Source organism: Thamnophis sirtalis, unplaced genomic scaffold (genome assembly GCF_051295495.1).
Source record: "Thamnophis sirtalis isolate CommonGarterSnake01/CBP01778 unplaced genomic scaffold, rThaSir2_p1.2 scaffold_7, whole genome shotgun sequence".
In the NCBI taxonomy this organism is placed as follows: domain Eukaryota; kingdom Metazoa; phylum Chordata; class Lepidosauria; order Squamata; family Natricidae; genus Thamnophis; species Thamnophis sirtalis.
The window spans coordinates 62985341-63013054 of record NW_028261387.1 but is presented as its reverse complement, the minus strand read 5'-3'; the positions used below and the strand labels follow the sequence as shown (position 1 = coordinate 63013054).

The following is a 27714-nucleotide window of genomic DNA, read 5'->3' as shown; positions in this document are numbered from 1 at the left end:
TTTGGATAATTTATTAGTCAAACTAACTCAGCATATCCCATGAATACAAATGATTGAGTCACTGACATCCTGATTGGGGTTCAGAGTACATTTAGGGCACAGTATTTATCTCTTAGCTAGGACATAGTAAAAATCATCTGGTCTTTAGCTGTTCTTAAAAGTAGTACAACCTCAGACGAATAGCAATATATGACACCATGTCATCATTTATTTTACAAAAAGAAAGCCAAAATGGAGAATGTGTGAAGAACTAACTACACCTTACTGCTTTCGTAGGCATGAAGAGACTAAGTAGCAGCCAGGTACTGCTAATCAATGGTCCTTGATCAATTGATCATTAGCAAGTATAAATGGAGTTTGCTGGACTCCAGCATTGAGGTGTGTGTTAACACAATGCCAAAGAGTAAAGATCTTAGAGAAGCAATTGTTGCTGCCCATCAATCTGGGAAGAGATATAAGGCCATTCCCAAATAATTTAAAGTCCATTATTCTACAGTGACAAAGATTATTCTCAAATAGAAAACATTCAGGATAGTTGCCAATCTTTCCAGGAATGGATGTTCCAGCAAATTTATTCAAAAGTCAGACAGTGCAGTTTTCTCTAATGAGCTTAAGAAAGCACGTTTTCCTTTCTAGCACTTCAATTACCCTCAACTTGAATGAACTGTATATAATGACTGGCCCAAGATCACCAAATAGCATTTCATAGTTGAATGGAGAATTGAACCAGATGTTAAAGGCTAAAAAGATGTATTACCAATATTTAGAAAATGTGAGTAAAATTTAAGATACAAAAAACTACATTCTTTTTTTTTTGAAAAGTTTTATTTTTTTAATTAAACAAAAACACACAAAAAAGAATCATCTTTCGTTACATTTTGTAGAAAGCGTGTCAATTGGTTACAAATACATTTCGTGTGTTTCTTCCACAATCATTACATATACTTCATTCAAATTGAATTGTACATTTTAAATTTAAAAAAAAAGTATTTTACTATCACTGTACCACAATTCTCATTTAATTACAATTATTTAAACGTGTTTTTATCTAAAATCATTTGTATTTAAAGACACAATGACCTACTGGCATTCATTCGCAATTTCAATAAACCTCCAATAACAGTACACCTTTATAGCATATTCTGAAACAAAGTCAGTCAGTAAGATATCTAAGCATTCCCCCCCTTTCCCCCCCAACTCACTATTTAAAGCTTATATCCAATTTGCTTTTACTAGTACAACACACACACATATATATCATTAAACATTATCCATTAACATTTCCTTGTTATTATTGTAGTTAACTAAAAATTATTTGCTATTTATATCACCTCTCCTCTCATCAGGCCCAAAAGAAATTATACCTTTATAGCAAACTCTAAACAAAAATTTATTAATAAAATTTATAGGTCTTTTCCCTAAGTCCCAAATTACAATTTATATCCAAGTTATTTTTTACTAATTAAGGTTATCATTTCATTATTATTATCGTAGTTGATTATATGTTAACAAATGAACATTTAATAAGAATCTAAACCAATCTACAAAATGCTAACATTCCTACTTATTAATCACCCAAAATATCCATTAACATTTTCTTGTTAGTATTGTGGTTAACGAAAAAATTATTTACTGTTTATATCACATCTCCTCTCTTCAGACCCAAAGTAGTTATACCTTTATAACAAGATCTAAACAAAAATTTATTAATAATATTTATAGGTCTTTTCACCAAGGCCCAATTTACAATTTATAACCAGGTTACTTATACTAATTATTTCATTATTGTTGTCATAGTTAATTATAAGTTAACAAACAAACATTCAACAATCAAAAAATACTGAAATTCCTACTTATTAATCACCAAAATTTAACTAACTTTTTATCATCAACTTTCATTACCAACCTGTATCTTTCCAGTAGCAAAACAGTCTTATCTCTCTTGTCAGTTGTTGTGTCAATTCTCTTTTCAGCTCCTTTATAAAGTTTTTATAAACTTCTCTCTGTACTTTATTGCTTAAAAGATCTCTCAGTCTCGTTGCCCTTGAATTGTTATTAACATTAGCTTGTCTTTGGTTGTCAAACTTATTTCTAAATAGGTTTCTCTTCTTAGCTCCATCATTATCACCTTTTTTTCCCTCCTGTATCTTGAAATCTGGGATAAAGCTCCAAATTGTCAAATTCACTTTTCCATCTTCCCTTCTTTCTGCTTTCACCCATATTTGCTCCATTAATAAGTTCATCTATTGTCTTGGCTTTATCTTCTATATTTTCATTCTCTTCTTTAATTTTTGGGGCTCCGACCCCATCATCTTTTGCTGTGATAAACAATAGTCTATCCAACTTCTTCTCAAAATCTCCCAAATCCTTCTAAAATATTTTGAATTCCAGACAGGATGTTTCAAAATTTTAAGGTTTCCTCATCTGGATATTGATCCATTTCCCCCCAAAAAAATGAAGTAGAAAAAAAGAAAAAAGGGGTCCTGATAGCCACTGCCACTCTAGCCTTTCAAGCTTCTTTTGTGTGTGTGTGTGTATAAAAAGTTAACTTAAGCACAAGTTCTTTTTTACACTTCAAAGGAGAAGGGTTTTATCTTTTTCTTTCCTTTTCCTTCTCTTGCCAAAATATTTTCCAAGAGCACCTGCAAAAAACAATTCGTGCCCTTGACTCTTTAACAAATTTTGTAAGCAAGTTGCAAACCCTTCAGTTACAAAGTCAGTAAGATCAAATAGGAATGAACTAAGGATACATTGTTTCAAAGAAAGAACTTCAGACTCTGACTTTTGAATGGCAGATTCCACTTTTTCATACTTTTCTCAATTATATGGAAAGCAAAAATCTTTAATGGTCTTTGGTGGAATTTAGTAAAAATAGAAGGAAGAATTTGTTAAAATAAAAAGAGTGTTTTAATTTAAGCCAAAAAATAAGGTAGTAAAAAATAGAGGGGAAAAATCAATCCATTCACTTCAAGCGGAGAAACAGGAAATGTTACAATCACTTCAATCCACAAAATATCATTGCAAGAAAAAATGAAAACTTTCCAAGGGAGTCCAATAAGAATTAAATTCGCCGCTTTATTCTTTTACTTAAAGGACTAATTAATCTTTTTTTAAAAAGTTTCTTTGGGCAATCTTTCTCAGAGTAAAAAAAAAACCTCACCCGATGGACTCACTTTCACTTCCTTCCTTCCGGAGCCGCCTCCGACAACTTGGGGGCTGCTTGTTTGCCGCCGGCTTGAAGCGCTTCCCTTGGGTCAATCAGGGACATTGCGATGTCCCTGAGACCAGCAAGGCTTTGTCTTCCTGATCACTGTCTTTCCGGGACAGTTTAGGTCCTGCTGGACCATTCAGTGGCAAAAGTGTCAACGGCAGTCTCAGACTGTCGAGACCGCATGTTGTGTTGTCGCGTCGTTGGCTCCTCCTTCTCAAAAAAAACCTACATTCTTTAAGTAACAGAAATTAAGAAAGTATATAGTGTATCCAATTGTTGATAGTTAACAAACATAAAAACTGATTTTTGAAGTCTCGTGAAAGGCTTCAAATTTTTTATAACAATTACAGGATCAGATTTTTTTATTTGGAATTTTTAGCTATGAATTAATTTCCCTCTTCCTTCAATAGATTTTATTCACAATTGAATGACTGAATGAATGAATTCAGTCATTCAATTGTCTTGAATGAATCTCAATTGTTCTCATTTCTCATCCTAAACTGGAAGATACAGAAATATATTGTTCGGTCAAGACCTTGGTCACAGCTTGGAATCAGCATGCAACCTGCACAGAATAATCTATTCACACTGTGTTTGTGGCTCCTGCAGACTTCCTTGGTTTATTGAGCAGCTGCAGAAAGTAAAGTGACACAAGGAACATCTAGATAAAGCCAATTATCCCAAGATAAGAGCCTTTGTGAGGACTCATGATGGTAAGAGCATGCTCACTTCTCTGCACTTATTGTGTCTGCGGATAGACACCAGCAGCCCTGTATGATGTGACCAGGTTCCTTCTGGACAAACAAGAACTAAAGGAACCCTTGCATGGCCAATGTGAGGAATGTTTTCAGTATATCTATCAGATAAAGTCACCTATTTGGAGATAAGATTCCAGCTGGACAAATCATTTGGAAATGTCAGGAACACACCTGTGCTCAGTTACCTGAAGAGAATTTGAGCCAGTTACCCTTAAGAAAATGGGCAGAGTTCTTGGGGCTATGAGGTCTACCATGTTTCAGACCTGCTGTGTGCCTCCAAATTAAGGCCTCCAGGAAGGTGGCTGTGATGGAATGGCTTTTGAAAAAGCATTTTTGGGACAGATTTTTGCCCACAATAGCCAATGAAAGCTGGTCAAAGAGATGGAGTGAAATAGGACTCTAGCTAGTATTAACACTGTTTGAAGGGATAGGGCAATTTCAGTTTTCTGAAACAGGCACTGAAGTACCCCACTCATAAGAGTCCCCCACTATACCCAATAGTTTTGGGGTGGTGCCTTGCGGGCAGTATCTTCATTGAGACAACAGTAGATTGTAAAATGGGTACTAGATACTTTCAAATGAAAATGATTACAATCTTGCTTAAGGCCTTGTTTAAGCACCAACTCTAAATTGAGGTTGATTAATATTGGGAATATATTTCCATGGGAATATAATGATTCTGATTTACCCTAGATCTCCCAACCACTCCTAATAGTGCTGACCATATAACTTGCTGGAGTAGCTATTGATGGAAGTCATATATAATTACAATACTGCTCTTTCCCAAAGATCTATTTCTGGAAAGTTACATACAATATATGCTGTTTGCACTGTAATGCCAGTCCCATACAATACTTAACTGCTATGATTTAAAAATAATAAAGCTATAAAATTATTGAACAATATTATCTGCAAATGCAGGGCAATATGTCATTGGTCAACATTGGTCATTGGTCAACAAATTAGTGTGATCAATCTGAAACAGGTAAGACACTACAGGGTCTAAATCAGTATCTAGAGAAATATTGTATGAGAAACAACACCTTAATACACTGAAAGGCTCATGTTCTCATGTTAAGTACTGGAAAAAATATAGCCTGGGCAGAGTATAACTCCTCCCTGAAAGAATAGATAGTCTTATATCAACTTTCCTTAACAACAATAAAGACTAAAGACGAACAGAAAAAAAATATTATTCTTGAGTTCAAAGCAATAAGATTAGTGAAATCATTAAAGTCAAAATTTCAGCAAGTGACTTTGCTTGCAAATATGGAAGCTATGCGTAGGAAATTTGAAGTTTAGATTCTGGCTTTCTTTTTCTGCAATTTCAGAGAGGATAGCATTCTTCTTCTGAGAAGTTGGATCAGTCTGATCATCTATTATTGTTTACTTAACAGTTACAAGGCACATTACTGTTGTTGGAATCCTTCTTACACCTTGGAATGCAGATTATGGATCTAGTCTTTCACTGAAAAGCTCCCAAAAAAATCACACTGGCAGCTTTTTCTCGATCGAAATAGGCAACAGTTGCTCATATCTCAATAAAGTTTAAGTAAATTATGGTGTTTTATGCATAAACCATTAAAATAATTAAGCTCCAACAGACATAAAATACTGCCATTCAGTTGCCGAGAAGCACACAGATCAGAACTATTAGTCCTTGATATAGCAATAGCAATAGCAGTTAGACTTATATACCGCTTCATAGGGCTTTCAGCCCTCTCTAAGCGGTTTACAGAGTCAGCATATTGCCCCCAACAACAATCTGGGTCCTCACTGACTGCATATTTACTCCCAAGCTTATTTCATGTTAATGTTAATTTGATGTCAATGTGAACAGATGCTAAGTGGAAACAAATATAGGTTAGAATATATTTTGGTATGTAGCAGCTTTACTTTTACGATCCCATGAATAGGCAATACCTAGATGACGGGATCACATGGTTGTGGCAGCCCTTGCCATATGACTTCCTGACAATGCAGATGCATCACAAATTGTGTTACTTCAACTTCATCTAGTATGTATCTAGTTTCCTAAGTTGTGAAACATATTACCTGGAAATATACTGACATGCCATCATAGTAACAAGCATTTTGTTCAAGACGCTTTTATACTATGAAGGTAAGGAATGTCGAATTCTGTTTTTACCAGTGTCAAGTGTATAACTAATGTTCCAAAAGAAACACAAATATATATATTTAACCCTTTATGTTTCCTTAAAGTCTCTTGGTGGATTATGTGTACACATCCATGTAAATTTCTGGACAATAATGTAGCAGTACTGAAGTATGATATTGCTTTTACTCTGGGACTTAATGTCAGTTTAATTCAAGGGTGCGCAACCCCTGGTCTGTGGACTGACACCGGTCCATGGCATACCAGAAACTGAGCCATGCAAACAAGCGAAGCCCCATCTGCGGGATGCAGGCAGCACATGAACCCATGCCCCCTCTGGTCCATGGAAAAACCTCTCTCCATGGAATCAATTCCTGGGGGCTGCTGGCTTAATCTATATTCCAATACTACCTGGTAGTATCTTATCCATACACCAATCAAACCAACCCTGCTTAACTCTTCAGCCCCAGAATTGATGCTGCTATCTGTTGAGACAATATACTATTCCCATACTATTTGATTAATGTGTATTGTAATGACAGAAGCAAAATATCTGCCAAACTGGATTTTTAAAAATGAAGCAAAAACCCTGCTCATTTTAATGCCCCTTATTTACAATATTTTTATTTGTTTATAAACATCTTTCTACTTTCTGACTCTTTTGAAAGAAAATTCCTTATTATTATATAAAGAAACAGGTATCTCCATCGGCCAGTTAACAACTTTTACTTCATGAATGGAATGATGCTATTTAAAAAAATCTACAGTATTTCACATTGAAGAGGACACAGGAATTGCCTGTTTGATGTACCTTAAAAAGGTACATTTCATACGGACATTTTTATGCATGCTATTTTTGTAAATCATTACATTCTAAGAGTATCAGAACAAATAAAATTATACTTGTCTGCCTATTCTGAGGGAAAAGATATTATTTATTTATTTTTAATTTAGCATTTATAGGCCGCCCTTTTCCCTGAGGGGACTCAGGGCGGCTTACAATAGTAAGGGAAGGGGAGTGAAAGACAAAATACAGAAAAAAAAAATGTGAGATAACTAAAAGGTACTAAAACACAACATTCACTCAGCATTCGGGAGGGGCAAGAAAATTTATCCCCAGGCCTGACGGGCTAGCCAGATCTTGAGGGCTGTGCAGAAGGCCTGGACTGTGGTCAGGGTACGAATCTCCACGGGGAGATTGTTCCATAGCGTCGGAGCAGCAACTGAGAAGGCTCTCCTCCGGGTGGTTGCCAGTCGGCACTGACTGGCGGATGGAATACGGAGGAGGCCCACTCTATGCGATCTGATGGGACGCAGGGAGGTTATTGGCAGGAGGCGGTCTCTCAGATAGTCAGATCCACTACCATGGAGCGCTTTATGGGTGGTAAGTAAGACCTTGAATTGCACCCGGAGATCTACAGGCAGCCAGCGCAGCTCGCGGAGGATAGGTGTTATGTGGGTGAACCGAGGTGCGCCCACAATCACTCGCGCGGCCGCGTTCTGTACTAGCTGAAGTCTCCGGGTGCTCTTCAAGGGCAGCCCCATGTAGAGCACATTGCAGTATTCCAGCTTAGAGATCACAAGGGCTCGAGTGACTGTCGTGAGAGCCTCCCGATTCAGGTAGGGCCGCAACTGGCGCACCAGGCGAACCTGGGCAAATGCCCCCCTGGTCACAGCTGATAGATGGTGATCAAAACTCAGCTGTGGATCCAGGAGGACTCCCAAGTTGCGGACCCTATCTGAGGGGTATAAGTTTTGTCCCCCCAGCCTGATTGATGGTACGGTGGTCAAATTATTGGGAGGTAAAACACAACAGCCACTCGGTCTTGTCTGGGTTGAGCACCAGTTTGTTTGCTCTCATCCAGTCTTTAACAGCTTCCAGACCCTGGTTCATCACGTCCACCGCTTCATTGAGTTGGCACGGGGCGGACAGATACAATTGTGTATCGTCCGCATATTGGTGATACTTTATCCCGTGCCTCCAAATGATCTCGCCCAGCGGTTTCATGTATATGTTAAATAGGAGGGGGGACAAGACCGACCCCTGTGGCGCCCCATATGTTAGGGGCCTCGGGGACGATCTCTGCCCACCCACCATTATAACAAAGTTCTACAAAATGCAAGATCACCTCATTTTGCCGAATTTTAAAAATTCAATATTGAACATAATGAAATGGGAAAACTTTTGCCAAGTTAAAAAGGACAGAAAGATGAGACAAAGATAGGCACATTTATCAACAATAGAAAGTCAGGAACTAGTTAAGAGTACAAATTGGAGTAAAATCTCCATACATTTCTTCTGACATAAAATAATTAAAATATGAATATGCAAATTCTGATAAACATTTATCAAGAACTTGTTCATCACTTTACATTTCAAAAAAAGAAATATAAATGAACAATCAAGCTAATTATAAGCTTCAGCTGAGCAATCTATTCTATCAAGAAAAGGAATTAATTCCTTGAACATTTTTAAAACTATCTTATCATTTTTCTACTTTAAAAAAAATCAGAAACACTGACGGTTTAACGAAAAGCATACTTTAAAACTGAGCATATTTGGTGCAATTCATTTTAAAAGTGCATATAAGCTTTAATATTATTCAAAATTATTTTTTTCCTAATAAATTTTCAACACTGAGGAAAAAAGAGTTAGCAGTCAGAAATGTTATAATTTGGATATGTGAAAGGTATGACTCAATGATCTAAATATCCTGTTCTCATTCTAGAATTCAATGTGAGAAAACAGAGGAAACTAAATGCTTAGAATTTTTCAGAGAAAATATCAGAATCTGAGATATCAATTGCTATATCCCAATTACTCCAATTTTTGGATGTTACTAATTAGTCAGAGCCATAAGCATTATTCTATTTTAATAGCTGAACATAATTCCTGCTGAAATAAGGAAATACTATATATTTTAACATCATAAATGTTCTTCTGTATCAAGTACATTTAACAGATACAAATATAAGTGGTAATACTAATTTAGTTTCTTTTCACCAATTCTTCTATACCAAAGTTTTTTATGTATATATATTAAAATGTCAATATAGTAGCATTTGCCTATATTGTATTGATCAACAGAATCTGATCTTTTACTATGATAGAAATATTTCATCAATATATGTACATAGATAAAATAAATTAAATAGATTTTATTGTTCCAAGTCCTATTATATATTAGATATATATAAACATATTTTTTTAAATGTTTTATGATCAAAAGTGGAATTGAACCAGTGACAAGTAAGATTAAAAAAAATCAATTTAACAGAATATACAATTTGAATATTTTGCATAGGAGATTATTCAGACAGCATCCAAATAGTTTAGAACAAAGATGGGAAGGGTTGTCATTCAAAAAGTCATGTCACACATACCTTTTCCAGAACTGCATCATCCACTAAACACATCAGTTTGGAACAAATGTCTGGTGCCTATTGCAAGAGAGAGCTTGGAGAGTTACAACTTAAAGGAATTGTGACCTTGTAAATGGAGGCCACAAGTAGTCATTTGAAAATTATTCACTTTTAGAATGGCCCTTAAAAAAATTCTTCAGGTTTTATTTTCAAAGACATCTGCAAAAAGTAGGTTTTGAGTAACACAGTAACCAAAATGGCTGACTGTTTAGGATGAAAATGGAAAATTGTTTATATGTTCCCGTCGCAGTAACTATGACTACAAGAGGTAGTGAAGAAAATGTGCACAAGATACAAAGTGATTAAATGAACTGCAGCATTTGCCTAATTAGTCTAATCAGTAGAAATATAGGAAAACCATCATGACAGAATCATGAAGATCATTTTTCTGATCCAAAATCAGACATTTTTATTGAGACAGTCTTGCATTATTAACATTCCTATACTAATCAGAATGTTCACTTTTCCCCCCCAAAAGACACATATTGCTTAGCTGAGAAAGATTAAATACTGTATGCATGTTTAAATACTACACTTAGAATCTAACTGCAAAACACTGTAAGAAAGATATGAGCTGCTACAGATCTCAACTGGTTAGGATTTACAACTGTGTTTTACCACAATGAGACAATGTAATGCAAATTGACTAAATTCAGTCCACTTACAATTTTACCATCACAACAACCAGTTTGGATTACATTCATGTACTGATAATATGCAAGCACTACTGCCTTCCATTGGGATGAGAAAGTTGCAATGAAATTGGACTTCAGTTTCCTTGTATAAACATAGAAACTGAATGAATTTTGTGTCTTATCCCCAATTTCATTTTGTAGAGTCAAACCAATATACTCTTCCCCACTCCCCATCATCTGACTCTTATTTTGGGCTTGTAACATAATATCTTTTAGTCTTAAAGGTTTGTTACAATGTTTTTTTTAAAAAACCATTAAAATATTTTGCATAATCTTTAATGTGATAACGTGTTTCCCCGAAAATATGACAGGGTCTTATTTTCTTTTTACTTACAAAATATGGCCTTGGGCTTATTATAGGGAAGGGCTTTTTGTTTTGGGGTTGCTGGGCGGCTGCTCCCTTGCGAACTGGCTCCCAAAGAGCCGGGCACAGCCTCAGCGGCGAAGCAGCCATGAGGTGACCAAGTTCACGAGCAACCGCCCGGCAAACCCCCTCTCCAGCCTGGCAAAGCGCCATTCACTGTCCTAGGGGGTATCCCTAAGGCGCCAGGCCGCGTGGCGCTCTGCCAGCTCTGCCTGGCCGGAGAGGGGGCTGTCCAGGGGGGTTATTTTGGGGGGTGGGCTTATATTTTTGCCCACGCGAAAAATGTAGCAAGGCTTTAGTTTCAGGACAGGTCATATTTTCGGGGAAACATGGTATATTAATATTTAATTGATTTAGCCCCTAATAATGCAAAGAACACAGCTATATTGCCACTAGCTATTACTTTATATTCAAAGTCTTATCTATATGTTCATAAACTGAATATAGTGCTGTAGAGACCCAGAAATACTAGTCCTTAGTTCAGAACAACACTATGATCATTAGAAGATATTTCTAAACACTTATTCATTATAGAAAATGTATGCGCACCATACTATACTCAAATGTGTGATAACGCAAACACAGCATGTGGTTTACTAAGTGACTATTTTGATAAATGTAGGTTTCCATTAAAAAACACCCATTTGTTAGTTAAATCAATATTGTCTAATCATAAAAGGGCAGCTAATTATTTATTTTGCTTTTCTTTCCTTTTTATTGACGAGAAAAATCAGCATATAATTTTAAAATGATTAAGAAAAAAAGGGGAAAAGGCAGATTCAGCAGAGATGCACTTTGCCTCCCTTTTCTAAAAGTGTATTCGTCGTAACAAATTAGTTATTAAAAGTCTATGGATCTATATAAATCATAATTCTAACACATATGAGAGGATTGTGTGTGCATATGCACCTGAAGAGAGACTAAGATTAATCAGGGTTTGTATTCTTTCCATGCATTTTATTAACTATATCCATGTTTTAGGATAAGATCTCAAAATGGTCTCTGCATAAGGTAACATATTCAATTAAAAAGTTAAAACAAAATAGGCTAATTGTTTAAAGAGCAGATAAAACCAGCCCAGCCATAAATGGGGAGGAGGGGAAGCTTAGCAAAATAAAATTCATTCAAGTTTCTTTCAAAGACTTCAAGTAAGAGAGAATTGTAAATGTTTAAATGTTAAATGGGATTACATTAATAAGATGCTATGTTAATACTTTCTAATTTCATCAATTGTAGTTAAGATTTGATATAAGAGCTTATAATAACCTTAAGTCCTTGGAAAGGTTATTAAGAAACTAGGTATGTTTCAAATAGACTGATCCGAAACAATTCAGGACTTCAAAGATCAATACTACTGTAGCACTTTTCATTCATTCCAGAAATGGATCATAAATAAAACCAATGCAAAATTGGAATGATGTGATCAGAGGGCTTATCAAATACTCTTGAAAGATGAATTTTATAAATGTGAAGTTTCCAAGTCAGCAATAGAAAAGGAGCACTGTGCATGGTATACAGTACAGCCATAACTAAGCTAGTCAGAAAAATTTAGTCTACAAAAAATTCTTCATTTTGCTAGAGAATTTTATGCTGTAACAAGTTATCAGACAAGCAAAATCTGGATCTAAACATGATTATTTCAGAGAAAATCACACTACTCAATATCCACTTTGTATCTCAGAAGATTGTTTTTACATTTAGCTCTTAGATTGGAGAACAGGAAAAAGGTTTTATGCTTACATAATGAAAATGAAAATACCTAAACAAGTTCAAAATGATAAATGAAAACTAGCATACTGAAACACATGTACTCCAGAATACAGGCAAAGAGTTCGAAAGACTAGCAGCAGCTTTAGGTTACTCCAATCTTTCTTCCAATTGTGAGAATTAAAATACCCTCTATAAAAATCAATTTCTTGATAAATAATGGTTGCATTTTGGGATCATGGAAATCTTCAAAGTTTTATGAAAACTTCCCAAACCCCATTGAATTATGTATCACTTTGAGAATTCAACAGCCAGCACCAAAACTTCTAAATTAAGGACAAATGTTTTATACTTTAAAGTGCTATTAGGATGTTTTACAGCAGAGTGGGAAAAAGTTGATTAAAAATCTGGACTATAAAAGCAGAACTTACCAGAAGGCTAGCTCCAGTTTGGAATAAGTTGTAAGGGTAAAGAATGCGTTCATAGTGAGCACGTATATGTGATCCCACTGCTTTGCCAGGAGCAAATCCCATCTTGGTAGCTATTTTAGTCCATTTTCTGTCCTTGCAAACCAAGTCAAATCCACCTTCCTCTGCAACTAGCTATAAAGTAAAAATGTATGAATGAAAACAGTGGTAAAAATACAGCTACTAAATGGCACTTTGTCTAAGTATGTAGGTTTTTTTGCTTTATTAGTAATCTATGAGTTATCTATAAGAAAATTTTAAAATAGTAATTTGATATACTAGAGAAAAACAATGTTTTAAGTAATCAACATGTTCTCCAAAAATGGGTGAACTCTTCAAGCTCACCACTTAATTCTGACAAAGTGACACAAGGTACAATTCCTTGCCACTTTCTAATAGAGAACAAAAAACTGTTCTATAATCTCTAGAAGAGTGATCCCTAACCTTCCTGGCTCTATGAACTAGCAGCTGCAGCACCAGCAATGGCGTGGGGGAGGGATGATTTTGCGCACACAACCTAATTCTATGCTTGTCCAAGTAGAGCTTTGTGCGCTTGCTATTTCTGCAGGCCAATTTTCAAAAGGCTGCGAACTGGTAGTGGTTCGTGGACTGGGGTTGGGGACCCCTGCCCTAGAATGTGTCAATTTTTTTAAAAAAAAATCAATAGTCATAAAACCAATTAAAAACGGAAACGGAAAATCCCATATACAATATAAAGCCTCATTTGCACCTTGTCCATGGCAAAAAAAAAAAACCTGAATACCCCCAGTCACCCCAAGGTTGTCATTTTAATCTGAATTGTATTTCTAGAAAATGCAACCTTTCAGTGGCTTTAGGAACTATTTTTAAAGTTTGTCAAAAATGGTAATACACAACTTACCCTGTTAAGCTGGAACAAATCTAGAATTTTTCTTTCTACATGTGGAATTTTCAATGCGCATCCCTGGAGTTCCCAGAACTTTGCTATCTGGTCCAGAAAATTCAGTTTCACCCTAGTCTGAGCCTATTAAAATATAAAGTGAAATATATAGAAATCAGCTTTCATTTTGAAGTTTCAATGTGAAAATTCCTCAAGTTATTTTGTACGGTGAACAAAAGAAACTGTAAATAAAAGATGGCCTTTGGCTTACAAATGGAGTAGTCTTTGTTGCCCACCTTAGAATATCATTCTTCAGATCTCATATTCATCTCAACCTTGCTAGCTTTTCAGAAAGCCTTGAAGAAAGAACTGGCTTTACAACTGAGCCCAGAGCCCTGCTACTGTGAGTGAGCTTGTTTCTTTGCTATACTATGAGTGAATGTTTGCTACATGTTGTTTCCTGGCTGCTATTTTATGTTATTTATAGTTTAGCATATCTTTGTATTGTGTTTTTAATTGTTGGCTGCCCAAAGTCATGCAACTGAGATGGGCGACCAAACAAATTTAATAAATAAATATTTATTCTCCTATCCACATCTCAGTGCTTAACATAGCAATTCTAGAGAAGTATTAAATGTATTTCTAAACAATTATATCATGTGTACTTGACATATGTGATACTTGAACAATCATTTTCTGTTTAAATACAGCTAGTGTTCTAATAAAATACAAAAATATTTCTTTAAAAAAATCTGTCTCACTGAAATTATCAAAAATAAAATTAGAATCTGATATATTGAGTATACAGTCACAGTCAAATTCAATTTGAAAACCAGGAGGTATGTAAATACTGGTATTTTCCAGCCCTTGTACTTAAGCTCATATATTTCTAACTTACTCATCAATTATCTAATATCTCTATCTGAAGTCCCTGCCAATCACCTCAATGAACTGGATTCTATCACACAGAAATAGAAGATTTTTTTTCCTAATCATCTTTGTGTGTTTGCAAGCAGTCCATTATCATTTACTAATTAAACTAGTATTTAAAATATTTACCATATGTCCATTTTGTCCCACTTATAATTTTCATGCTATACCAGTAGAGAATCACTGATTTAGCATTTTGGGTGAATAATAAAGTTCTGGCAACTTCAAATTACTTAAGATAGAATAATGTTACCCCAGAGTGGCATAGCTCCCACTCTGTTATTCCAAAAGTCACTGAAAACCTAATTACAGTTAGTTCTCCATTTATGACCGTAGTTGAGCATCGAGTTACTTACTCATGCCGAATATTAAACAGGTCACCATATGTTTGTGCCCAATTTTATCACCTATTTTTGCTGTGTGATGTTTTCTGGAAAAGAAGCAAATGCCTGATTCCAGGGGGGGGGGGAATCGACATCACATGACTGCAGGATGCTGCAAACAGTTCTAAATGCTGGCCAGCTACTAAGCAACAGCATGATCATGTGATCACGAAGGCGGGATGGTCATTGGAACTTCAAATCTGGGTTGTAAATATCTTTTTTTTTAGTCCATCACAACTTCCAACAGTCACTAAGCGACTGGTCATAAATTGAGGACTATCTATATTTTCCTAGGCCCATGATGGCGAACCTATGGCACACGTGCCGGAGGTGGCACACAAAGCCCCCTTTGTAGGCACGTACGCAGCAGCTGCTCTTCTGATTTCTGGCATATCCATCCATTTTCCGGGCCATTTCCAGGTTGTTTCCCAGGCCATTTTTAGGCTGTTTTTCGGGCTGCTTCAGGCTGTTGTCCAGGCCATTTTCAAGCCATTTTGGGACCAAAAATGACCCTAAAACAGCCTGAAAATAGCCCGCAGAAACGGCTTGAAAACAGCCATGTGCACCGGCCAGTGGATCTTCAGGTTTCCAGTGCTCCGGGGCATGCACACACATTCCGTTTGGGCACTCGGTGCCGAAAAAGTTCACTATCACTGTCCTAAGCTCTGAGGGTAGTTGATAAGATTTTGTCTTAGAAGACTTCATTCTCTTTCATGTGCCTTTTTTCTTTGAATGCCTATGTTTCTTTTATATTTTTTTTATTATTATGTAAAGCACCTAAAGTTGATTAAAGCCAGGAATTCTTCAAATCTATATAAATAAAAATAAGTAAACATCATATCATAAAAAGGAAACTTAATTAAGAATAAAAAAAGAAAACTGCTGACCCATACATGGTTACTATACTAAACATTATTGAGCTGAAAGTGGCAGCAAATACAATAAGTGATACCAGAATGGAAGACTACAATGTTTTAGTCTTTTCAGGTTAACAGAAAGGGGATGGTAATAACAAAATATATATAAATATATAAAATGGTGTGTGCTGTGAAACAAATTGAGACTGAGACGCTAAACCAATAATTGAGTCATGAACACTGAAATATCTATATGCTGTAACAAAAAATAATTTGAAGACAATTTAATAGTATTCAATTTCAAAATTCTGTGTGCTATAATGTATAAGTTCACTATTAATGTAATTTATATTTCTTGGGTCATTACCTCTAATTCATTCAGCCTTTGGATTCTTGGAGTAAAATGAAGTTTATCAACATCACATGCAAATGGAGGCTGCCAGTCCTAAAAAAAAAAGAAAAATAGTAAGTTTGATCCGTAAAAATGGGCAGTTTGATTTAGTGTTAAGGCATCAAGCTAGAAACCAGGAAACTGTGAGTTCTAGTTCTGCCTTAGGCATGAAAGCCTGCTGGATGATTTTGGGCCAGTCACTCTTAGTCCAACTCACCTCACATCAGTGGTGGGTTCCGGACCCTGGCGCAGTCGGTACTCTACGCATGGGGTCAGGTGTCCTAGATGGGCACGTGCACTGCGTGAACATACCACCACCGTGACACCCAGCTGCCCAGCAGAGGTCATGCAGGTGCCACACACTGTGTGCACATGTACAATGGGCTTAAACACCCATAGAATTAAAGAATTAAATGCGGGCAGGCGAGTGGGCCAAATGAGCCATTGTACCGGTATGGTGGTTGCTTCTCCCAGCTACTTCTGGTATGGCTGTACCGGGCCGTACCGTCCAGAACCCACCACTGCCTCACATGGTTGTTATTGTGGGAAAAATAGGAGGAGGGAGGAATATTTGATATGTTCACCAGTTTTAAGGTATTCATAAAAATAGTAAAAGTAGGATGAAACCCACTCACCCCTTTATTCACTCACTAGGAGTATTTTTGCAAAAAATGAAAGTAAATGCCAGCTTTTAGCAAAATTTCAATAAATCAGTTCTGTGATCACACTGCAAACACCATAAAAAGTCAAGGACTACCTGTACAGAGTCTTGATGTAGCTTTCTTTAGTTTGTTTCACTGGAATATATTGTTTTTATTTTGTTGGTTGACCAGTATTTCTTACACAGATTGATGGCAATATTATTATTTTTTATTAAACCAGTATTCCACCCAATTTAAAATCAAATTACAATCAAATCAATAAAATACAAAATGTAGCAAGCATGATGAAGGAGGGGTCTCACTCTTCCTTGCCAAAGACCTGGGTGAAGAGCTAGTCCTTCACAGTTCTTCTAAATAACAACAGTGGGGACCATCTGGATCTTGTGGAAGACCTCTTTCCAGGGAGCAGGGCTCAACTGGACTAATAAACAATAATGAACTTCTTTACATGGCAAAAAAGCACCTATGCACTACTGAAATTTATTCCAAATGAATTTTCAAAAGACTGCATCCTCTCAATACAGGTCAATTGTATACAATTAAATAGTTATATTTCAATCCTTATCCCATCAGCATAGTTAAGTGAGTGAGAATGAGAGAAAATGATAGGCATATTTTTATGTATTAAGATTCATTGCTGGCAGGGGATTAGAAACTGAGTCATTCAGATATTAATCCATACATATTGCTATTTTGATTTCTTTTCATGATGACAGTTTGCTATTTATACTTATTTAGCATAGAACAATTAGCAGAACAACAGAATATTGAATTTACCCCATTAATGTATAGTGGGAAGAGGCAAATGTTTCGTAATGGAGATGATCTCATCACGGCCTCCCAGCCGCCAACAATAGAAAAGCTGCACATGTGCAGAAGAGTCTTCCAGTTACTACAGGGTTCCCCAATCCCTGTTCCGCAGACTGTTGCCAGGCCGCAGTCCATTTGGAACTGGATTGTTCAAGTTGCAGCAAGTGAGAGCACAAAACTATCCCCCCCCCCGCCCGCTCTGCTGCCGCTTCTGCCGGTCCACCGAACCAGAAAGGTTGGGGAACACTGAGTTATTAGAACTTCTGGAAAATTGTCAGAGAAAAAGCAAAGCAACATAGAGGGTCACCTTGCTTTACAAAATAGCTTCAAGCCTTCATTGAAGCCAAATACCCTCTTGAAAACTTGCATCGCTCTACAAACAATATACAATATAACCTCTATCAGATTTTTAAATGCCTCATAGCATAGAAAAAACAACCCAACATCTGCCAATTATATATGAATATTCTTCATATCTGTTTCTAGCAAAAATGTGGTCCCAATCTTATAGTTGTTGGGGAAGAACAAAATGCCAAAAATAAGAGTGGTGCTGATCAGCGTACAAAAAGGAAGAAAAATTAAAATATTGTGTGCTTGCCCATTTTTCCTAGAAATGCCTCCCACCAGACCATTTCCTTCCTTCCCATTTGGATTCATTTTTGGTTTCAGAAGTTGATCTGGAAAAAAAACCCACTCAGAAAATATATCAGCAAGGAAGAATATATGCAATGAATCCTAGTTTTCTCTACAAAGTTCACCTTTCTGTTATTGTTATATTATTTTTAAAAAACCTCCCAAACAGTCCAACTTCAAGCAGGACATAGTCCTTGACTTACAACCAGCTGTTATTAACTATTCAAAGTATGACAGATCTCCCCACAAGATACTTATGACCTGGTTCCAAAGTTTTGATGATTGCCTCCCATCACGTAACCACAGTTTGAATGCTCTGCAGCCAGCCTAAATTTGTAGCATTCCAAGATCATATGACTGTATGTTTTGTTTTTGCCAAAACTTGGAGTTTGTTTTTCAGCAAGAGCATTCTGCGCAATTAATGGATTTACTTAGGGCGCGCAATCAATGGATTTACTTTGGGACATTGGGGGGGGGGGGGTTGTCACTTAATGATTGCTGCAAAAAAATGGCATAAAATTAAGTCAGTCATATGATGACCTGCTTTATAACCATTATGACTTACAACCTTAATGGGCAGACTCCATTATGATTATAAGTCAAGAACTCCCTGTACATCTAATGCATTACTTACATATATTACTTTGCTAAAGATTTAGAAACTTTCTGATCAGTTCTTTTCCTGGATAAACATTTTGCCAACTTTTTAAAATAGTTGTTTGTTCTGAATTTGTTTCTCTTTTACTGCTCTTTCATAAAGATCATTACAGATTGATTAATCGGAATATAGGAGTAACCTTTTTCTGAAACAATAGATTGCTTCACTACTGACAAATCATTATAAGCATTCACCAATTTAAGTATTATTTGTTCCTTTGCATACAAAAACTAACGTGGTTCATTATGTAATAATGCTAAATCCAATACAGTACAATATCACAGGTTGTACTGTACTTACTGATTCATATTTATTTTTCTATCCTTGAATTTTAAGGCTTGAATGTACACCAAGTTTATTAATGTATGCAATACATGACTCCAGGCTGTCCTCACAGCTTTAGATGCCTTCACTAGATGCTCTCTACTTCATCATAAATTAGGCATGCTTCAGCATGTCTTAATTCACAAAAAGCATCAGGTTGGTTTATATTTGTTAAAGGCAACAGTAGAACATGTAATCTTATATTATGAAAGACAATATAGATATTTTCCTTCAGGGAATATTGGACTTCCAAACTTTAATATGATGTAGATGAAGCAATACATAAAATTATCGTCTTCTCACTACAGTAAGGGAAAGGCAAACTAAGAGCATTAATATAATCAGAAAAGACTTTCAAGAATTGTCACTGTTTGCAAAATTATCTTCTAGATTGCTGAAAAGGAAAAATACTACCTCTGAATAAATTGTACAGAAAAGTTTACAGCTCAGACCCAAACCATCATACAGTCTATATATGGCTTCACCAGAACTGCAAATAGGATATTTGCTTAAAGGATTCTGAATGAATGACATAATGGTGTAACAATCTCTTTAGCAGGAATTACAGATTTTCTTGAGGAATCAAACAATCAAATTCCGGTCACTGAGAGAAATGGTAGTGAGGAAGGGGATCTGGAATAGAAATGGGAATGGATTTTTAATCAAGGAATAATGGAATGACTGGATCCATTCACTGGGGAAGAAGGAGATCAGATTGATGAAAGCAGCATTGTATTCCTGCCCCAGAAATAATGGAATCGACAATGCAGATCACCTTAGCATCAGATGCTTACCCTAATTTTAATGATAACACTAAACTACCTTTTCACAAGCGTTTTGGTCAGTTTATCTAGATTAGAGTTTAGTTATCATCTTGATATAACACAAAGATTTCATTTTCTTAAAAAGATGGTAAGCAATACATGTGTTGTCACATCAAGAAATGAAGATTATTCTTACTTTTAAGAATATTTTAATATTATAAAGATTAAAATATTTTAATATCTTAAGACTAATAAAATACAGTGAGGCAAATGATATTGAGACTCATTCAGCTATGAAACAAGATTCATGTACTTGTCAGCAGATGGGATAGAACCAGGGCAATTCAGATAAAGTAACAGCTCATCCATTATAGGTTGTTACATGAATTAAGTGGCATATGCTGGGTTTATGCACTTCCCTCTTCTTCATACCAAAGAGAAATTTAAAGCTTTCATTACCCTCATTATCAATAACTATGGTTTCTCCACCATATTTTTTTCAACCATAATCTAAGAATAATATTTTGTCACTTCATGATTTATAATCTGGATCTGGTGTTTTCAGTGACAACTTCTGGACTTAACTTGCAGTAGGAAATTTTCCATCTTTTTCATAGTGAAGAAAATTTATCTAGTGATAAATGAAGTATCCTATCACTTCTGAAATTAGATGTTATGTAAATGAGAAATAATTGATTTTTTAAAAAATGACAATGAGCAATTAATTCACATTTCATGAACTATAAAACTGTTCAACAATGTATAGAGAACTATGGCAGAAATGAGCTTGAAAGTGAACTGAAGTAAATAATAATAAACTTATGAGAGAAATAACTCTCAAAACATCAGAGAAAAACATCTGGGTCAGCACATACTAAAATTCACCGCCATATTTTCTAAATATTAAGAGGATAAAGGATAACACATCTAAAGCAACATTTAACACATTAAATGGTTCACAAAAACAGCTTTCCAATTTAATTTATTTCATAAGAATTGTAAAACGTTTCAAGATTGGAAGTAAGGATTCATTTACCACCTGGGCAGAATTCTACAGAAACCATCATCCCTCCCATTTAACTTAACAACTGCTCTTTAATTAGCATTTATGATGCAGAAGCCAGCAGAAAGCAGCTCTTTATATGGAATTCTGGAAAGTATAGTACATATTTGCCATTTTTGGAAATTGATTTTATGTTAATGACATAATTGTTTAAATTTGATCTATGTATAACTTTTCTATCAACTCTGCTCAAATCAGATGATCAAATATGGTGCAAATAACTCCACTAAACAGCCGTGGTTTTTGTTTTTGCAATGTCATCAGAATATAATTGGTTACAGCTAACCAGAATTACTTGATTCACAAGCTTCCTACACCTGCTTTAATTCAAGATTTAGATCTTTATTAATCACAATTTGACTAACTGAATGCTACAATGTAGATGAGCAAGTATCCTATTTAACACATAATCCTGGATGTAGTAATTTAAGATCCTAATTCTCAGAATATTCACCAATGACTATGTTAGGAAATTCTGGGAATTGAAAGCCACACATCTAAAAGGCAACATATGGAAACCTGTCCTAAATAGAAATATGGGAGACAGGTATCATCAGAAAAATTAAGAAACTTCAGGAAAATAATCTCAATAGGACTCAATAAAATAGGGTTTGTAATCAATTGTTATAACTGAAAATCTCATTTCAGGAATTAATATAATTTAATGCTCTAGTGCATAGACACACACTGTTTATTAAGTGCAAAATATCTGAGATTTTTATTTTGAAAACTTTGTTGTCTAGCATTTTGAAAAAGGAATTGCAGTTCTAATAAATATAAATATTAAAATAAAATAGCTCCCAGTTTGTCTAAATGTATAATGTTCAATATTTTAATGTCTAAAATAACCTCTAAGTGAATATGAATGATAAAGGTCTAATACTACAAATGAGAACTTTGTTAATTTTAAAAGCAGAAGGTAGAAAAGAATTCCCAGTTTTGAATGGTATCTGCTTCTTAGCCAGAAAATAGTATTTTCTGTTAATGAATGTATATACCAGTGATGGCGAACCTTCCTGAGTGCCCAAACTGTGTGCATGCACATGCCCAAACTGAAAGGTACTCCTACATGTGCATGCGTGCACACGTATTAATGTGCACATGCATGGGCATGTATGCATGCGCAGCAGAGACCCAAAGACCAACTAGCCAGTGAGAGGCAGGTCATCCCAACACCAGCAGCGCAGCAAGAGGTAAGATCTTTTTTTTTCATCATCGTTTGCAGGGAAACAGAAGTTCACAAAAGAAACACTACAGAGATCTGACCTGGGGCAACGGCACGCGTGCCAGCAGAGAGGGCTCTATATGCCACCTCTGGCATGTGTGCCATAGGTTCATCATCATTGGTATATACTGTTCATGAAAATAAAAGGACCATTTTCCCTGAACATTTTAGATGGGATATTTCTCTAAAAATTTGCATTCTGCAGCAGATTCAGTGCGTTAAATAGTGTATAATTTACCCAAGTCCATAGTACATAAATGTTTCTTAAATGTACATATGCTATCCAACGTATAAACATTTACTTAAATCAATGTACTTACAATTATTTCAACAAGTCTAAAGTCTGTATAATCATATAAATTCTGTGAGAGTTAGGATCAGCTAACTTTACTGATCATTAAATAATGTGGCATTTGGGATTATAACCTCTAACATCAGGAATTTAAATTTGATACAAAAGAAGTTTTCAATAACAAGGAGGAGAGAAACAGACACTAGATTGTTATTTTAAACAACAAATGGACCAGATTGAAATACTGAATCATTATCTGGATTCACAAAAATTCATGGGCACATTTTCCACATCATAGGAACGTACGCCACCTTGCTGGAGAGGTTTTCTTCTTAGGCTGCAGGAAAATTACATTTAATTTATGTCAGCATACTTTTAATTTTTCTATTAGATTATATTATTAAAAAATAATAGTCAAGAATAGGGATCCACACAAACATTCAGGACAGATAAATGTAATTTTAGCCTTTTCTACACATTAAGGAAAGCTACTTATGCACATAAGGTTAGTGTGCCTCTTCAAAATGATATAGTCCCTTTCTAGAACAATTGATGCCAAGTCCAGAAAAAATATGCATTTTGTTTATTTTAAGTATCAGCAATAAATGCATCAAAGCAGATGTGGCTATGTAATCGGGGTACACATTATATTCCATACACTGATCCACAAACCAGGTGTGTTGTCCAGTGTGACCTCTGTTATACACAACTAGGCTTTATTATAAAAGTGGTATTATTTATAAAAAGAGTTTCAAATGTAGAACACATGTTCTTTGACAGTGTGAGATAACAAATTCAGGGACCAGGCATGGAAAATAGTTTTTTTTCTTCTTGAAAAATACCTTTAAAAAACCAAATTAGTTTTATTTTTCCACAATACTGCACCAATTTATATGAAAGATATGTCTCACTTATTTTCAGCCCATTTTCTAAAACAGATTAGATTTTATTTTAAAACTCTTGCTTTAATTGACAAAACTCCCAGGTAACAGTAATTCAGCTGCCATTTGGTCATCCCAGTTTTTGAACTGTATCTCACAAAAATGTACAAATCTGCCCCCAAACAGTAGAATTTAAAGTGATTTTAAGACATAATAAAGGCTTGCACTACAATCTTAAATATAGAAATGTAATAAATTTAAATATGGAAAAAGTAATTTAGAGAATCTACAAAATATATATTATCTTTCATATATTTTTTAAATTAGAACATGTAAGTGCTATCCCACTTACAATAAACATGTAAGTGCTATCCTACAATAAACTTTATTGAAATAAGTGGCTCACTGACTGGAACAAAGATGAGTACTTTTTAATTAGCAGAAGAGAAGTCCTGCATACCACTTTCTCCAGTTATGTTAACCACAGTAATTAAAACTAAAAGTTATTTTCAAATGTATCCAAAACAGAACATGGATAAAGTTTTAATAGAACTTCTAACCATCAAAATGTCTTAATTTCCAAATTAAATGCTTTTAAGGACCCCTCACTATAACGAATGCTGCCTGAGCCCATTTGGTCTCATAAATGAAGATATTTTTATTGGAAGGAATAGGTAACTCTCCTTTTAAGAACCAAACATGTGATTTTTCAGATACTTCCTTCTGATCCATAATTAATCTTTTTCATCAAATTCAAGTAACTGTAGTAATAAAGCCACAACCAGTAACAATAATGAATAATTAACAGGCTATTTTACTCAAAATTATTCTCTTGCAGCCTGCTGTAGTGCCTGATAATATTTTTAATGATGGAGACTTATCACCCTTCCCACTATGTATTGCACTCTAAAATGGTGGCCATGTCTGCCTAGGATTCTAAAAGAAATGATTTCTCCAAACTCCAATGCAATATGTTTATTTTCAACTTTAAAATGTGGATATTTTTATTAAAATCAAGACAGGGGGGTCCTGAATGGCCACAGAATTATTTTTATAGGCACAGAAAAGAGGGAAACAAGGAAATCTTCAGCTTTAGCTCAACCACAATGCCAACATGGAGGGCAACACCCCAAGCAGCTGTCTCATTTAGGTCTTTACACAATGATTGCTCAAAGTATTTATATTGAAAGCAGCAGTGTAATTTTAAGAATTTGACACAGCTTAAACTTTGACAAAGTACCTGACTAGACACAAAACTACTTTCAAAATATCCAACTTTATGAACTGGCTGGCTGCCTCTTTATAAGCTATACCATTTCTTCTGAGACTACTGCCTTACAGAGCTCCACATTTGTTTGAAACAAAAACAAAAAAAACATCTAGCATACACGTTCCTGCAAGAAGAAACCATAAATCTAGTCATGCAGGGAAGTTTTTAAAACCCTTTATGAAGTTGAAAACATAAAGCTGCTGCCCCCATGATGCCTACGGTTGTTAGCTCTTCTTGGGTAGAAACAAAAGCTTCCACTGCTCTTTAAAGGCACTGCCCACTAGCGACCCTCCGAGAAGTCATCCAGAGAAGGCCCTTCAAAAACAACACGGAGATAACTTCGCCCTTTTGATCTAAAAAACGCAGCAGCTTAAGAATTGTTTCGTGCGTGAGAATACAGGAGGGGGGGGGGGAGAAACGCTAACGAAAGTAAGCTTTGTGTGTGTGCGCGCGTGTGTTTCCCACATCGTCGGTTGGACCTCGCAAGGCAACTTTATTCGGACCCGCAGAGGGTTGCGAGTGAACAGAGTTCCTCGAGTGGAGTCGGGGACCGAAGCGAGAGCGATGGGGAAGCTCGCCGGCAGCCATATTTATGGGTCTCCCACGGGGGAACCGAGCCTCGAAGCCCGCTTTGCTTGCAAGGACGGCCAAGCGGCACCCCACTCTCTCTCCTCTGCGCTCGGTGGAGGTGGGGGGGGGGAGTTACAAAAACAAGTCGACCTGAAGCACACAAAGCATTTTTAGGTTACCGGATCTCCTTAGGATGATGGCGAGGCGAGGAAGCGGCTCCCCCTCCCGCTCCGTTGTTCCCCTCCTCGCCAGCCCCCCACGCAGGAAAGCCTCGAGCCCCACCGGCGACCCTGAACAGATGGGTAGCTGGGGATCCCTCTTGGGGAAGGGCGCACTTTCCCCACTAGCGATGCGGACGTGGGACGACGGGAGGAGTGGAAGCTTCGTGAGAGGAGGAAGAAAGGGGGAGTTGGGGGAAAGTTTCGGAGCAGGCACGGAGGGGGGACGCCCGGCAAGTGAGTTCGGAAGACGGGAGGTAGTCGGGGTCCCGGGAGGAGCGCGTCGAAAGGGGGCGAGTGGCCCGGGGGACGAGTGCCTCCCCCCGCCTATTTCCACGTACGGCTTCAAAGCGCCCCCTTTCAATGCCTGGTTGGAATGGGGGGGAAGCGATCGACCCTCTCCCGCCGCCAAGGTTTACTCACCGGGGGTGGCCGCACCTTGCAGATCCCGGTCCGCTCGGCAATGGGCCGGATCTTGTGGATAAAGCCGAAGGGGTCCGCGAATTCTTCCCAGGTGGGCTCGAAAACAGGGCACTCTGGCGGCGGCAGGAACTCGGCCATGGCCAGCTAGATGGCCGGCAGGACGGGCACCTCCGACTCGGTCAACCGTTCCGAACAATCCCCCAACAGCCAAAGCGTCGCTGAACACCTCTAGAATGGACGGTGTGCCTCCGCTCAAAAGGGAGGGAGGAGGAAAAAGAGTCCGCGGATGAGGACGCTCTATGAAAAGTGCTCCCCCCCCCCCATATACACGCACACGCCGCTGCTTTTTCTTCGGGGCTGGCGTTAGTTCGTTCTCACCACATGGGGTGCCAAGCCCTCCTCCTCCTCACCCCTTTGTTTGTGGGCCGGGATACGACTCATCCAAAGCAGTTAACAGAAAATGGGACTCTAGTATGCTCCCACTTGCAGAAGGTCTCTTCCCCCGGCTACTCTGACGGGAGTTTAGGGCCTACTGAGCCCGAAGGATCGCAGGTTGACGCGAAGAAAAGCTCTCGGCCTCGGTACTGTGGCTCCCACGGCGACGAATTGGAAACGAGGGCCGGGCTTAAAGGCCCAATGGCGAGCAGTCCCCCATTGTTCGAACGGGTTTAGTCAAGCCAGTTTCTGCTAAATAAATGTAGTTAACTTTAGTTGGTATAAATACATACACCACCAGTCGAGGATACATGGGACTATGAAGACTAGGCCCTTGGCTTAAATTGCTGGGACTGAAATTGCTTTAGAAAACGGGTGTGTCTTGCTTGGCCTGGGTGCACAAACTTGCAGCCATGTTTACAAGAGATTCATTCCATACTTTACCTGTAGCTTTAATTTATGCCTGTCCTGTTATCTCTCTCTCTCTCTTTCACACACACACACACAGAGACATAGGTATAAAATTAATCATAGAAGATATTTTGGTCGGAATAAGGCCATTTTGTATCTTTGAGTTACTGTGGTTCTCTAGATAGATATAATAAGAAAACACTACTCATGAAAACAAAATAAGCCTCCTGCCAAAATCTCATATTTTTCACTTTAAAAGCAATTTTCTGGCACACACACCCCTCTGATCTTTCAGTCCAAATACAATAATTCATTTGCCTCCTCTCCACCAGCCCTGAGATGAGGAAATGCCATCGAAAACTACATTTGATTTATTATGCTGTTGTTGAACTGATTAGCCATTTTTAAGTTTCAGATGGTCATAAGTAGGATAGTGAGCAAGGCATTGACTTTAGTGAAATCTTTTTGTTAATAAAACTTTCAGTAAAAAGATACCTTTTAGTAAAAAGACACTGGTCTGATGCAACAGAACAATGCACACAAAAAGGGATGGGATTGATGTATTCGTAACTCTTTAAAGAAAATTTGGCGTTATGAAAAAGCAGCATTCCAACAAGGTGGAGTACATGTAACTATCAATAGTTTTTTCAAAACTGCTTTTTTTACATTAATATTTTGAACAGTATCACAGCAAGGACTTTAATTTCTTTGTATAGTCTATAGTTGTGTTTCAGAATGGAGATTGAGGTGAGGCCAAAAAAGGTAACCCATATTTTCTCTTACAATAATTGTAGTTTTAAATCTATGTTTTTATTAATCCAGTATTCTGCATGTTTGGCAAGGCGGTTTACTGAATTCAGCGATATTTCTTTTCAAATAAGACTTGAAAATATTGCATAATGCATCTTCAGTGA

General features: G+C 36.8%; 1 protein-coding gene across 7 annotated transcripts in view; it reads right to left on the bottom strand.

Moving 5' to 3' along the window:
* The window catches only part of KDM5B (lysine demethylase 5B), a 54463-nt gene extending 28288 nt beyond the window's left edge, over positions 1–26175 (bottom strand). For 2 of the 7 annotated variants that reach the window (XM_014059300.2, XM_087720258.1), the window contains exons 1-5: positions 25955–26175; positions 16138–16215; positions 13622–13744; positions 12706–12876; positions 9470–9526 (exon numbers count right to left, since the gene is read on the bottom strand). In XM_014059300.2, coding sequence (XP_013914775.2) covers positions 9470–9526; positions 12706–12876; positions 13622–13744; positions 16138–16215; positions 25955–26092 — 567 coding nt within the window. In that variant the 5' untranslated portion in view covers positions 26093–26175. The remainder of the gene's footprint in view (positions 1–9469; positions 9527–12705; positions 12877–13621; positions 13745–16137; positions 16216–25954) is intronic. The other 5 variants (XM_014059302.2, XM_087720260.1, XM_087720256.1 and 2 more) reach the window with 4 other exon arrangements.
* Between the last annotated feature and the right edge of the window lie 1539 nt (positions 26176–27714).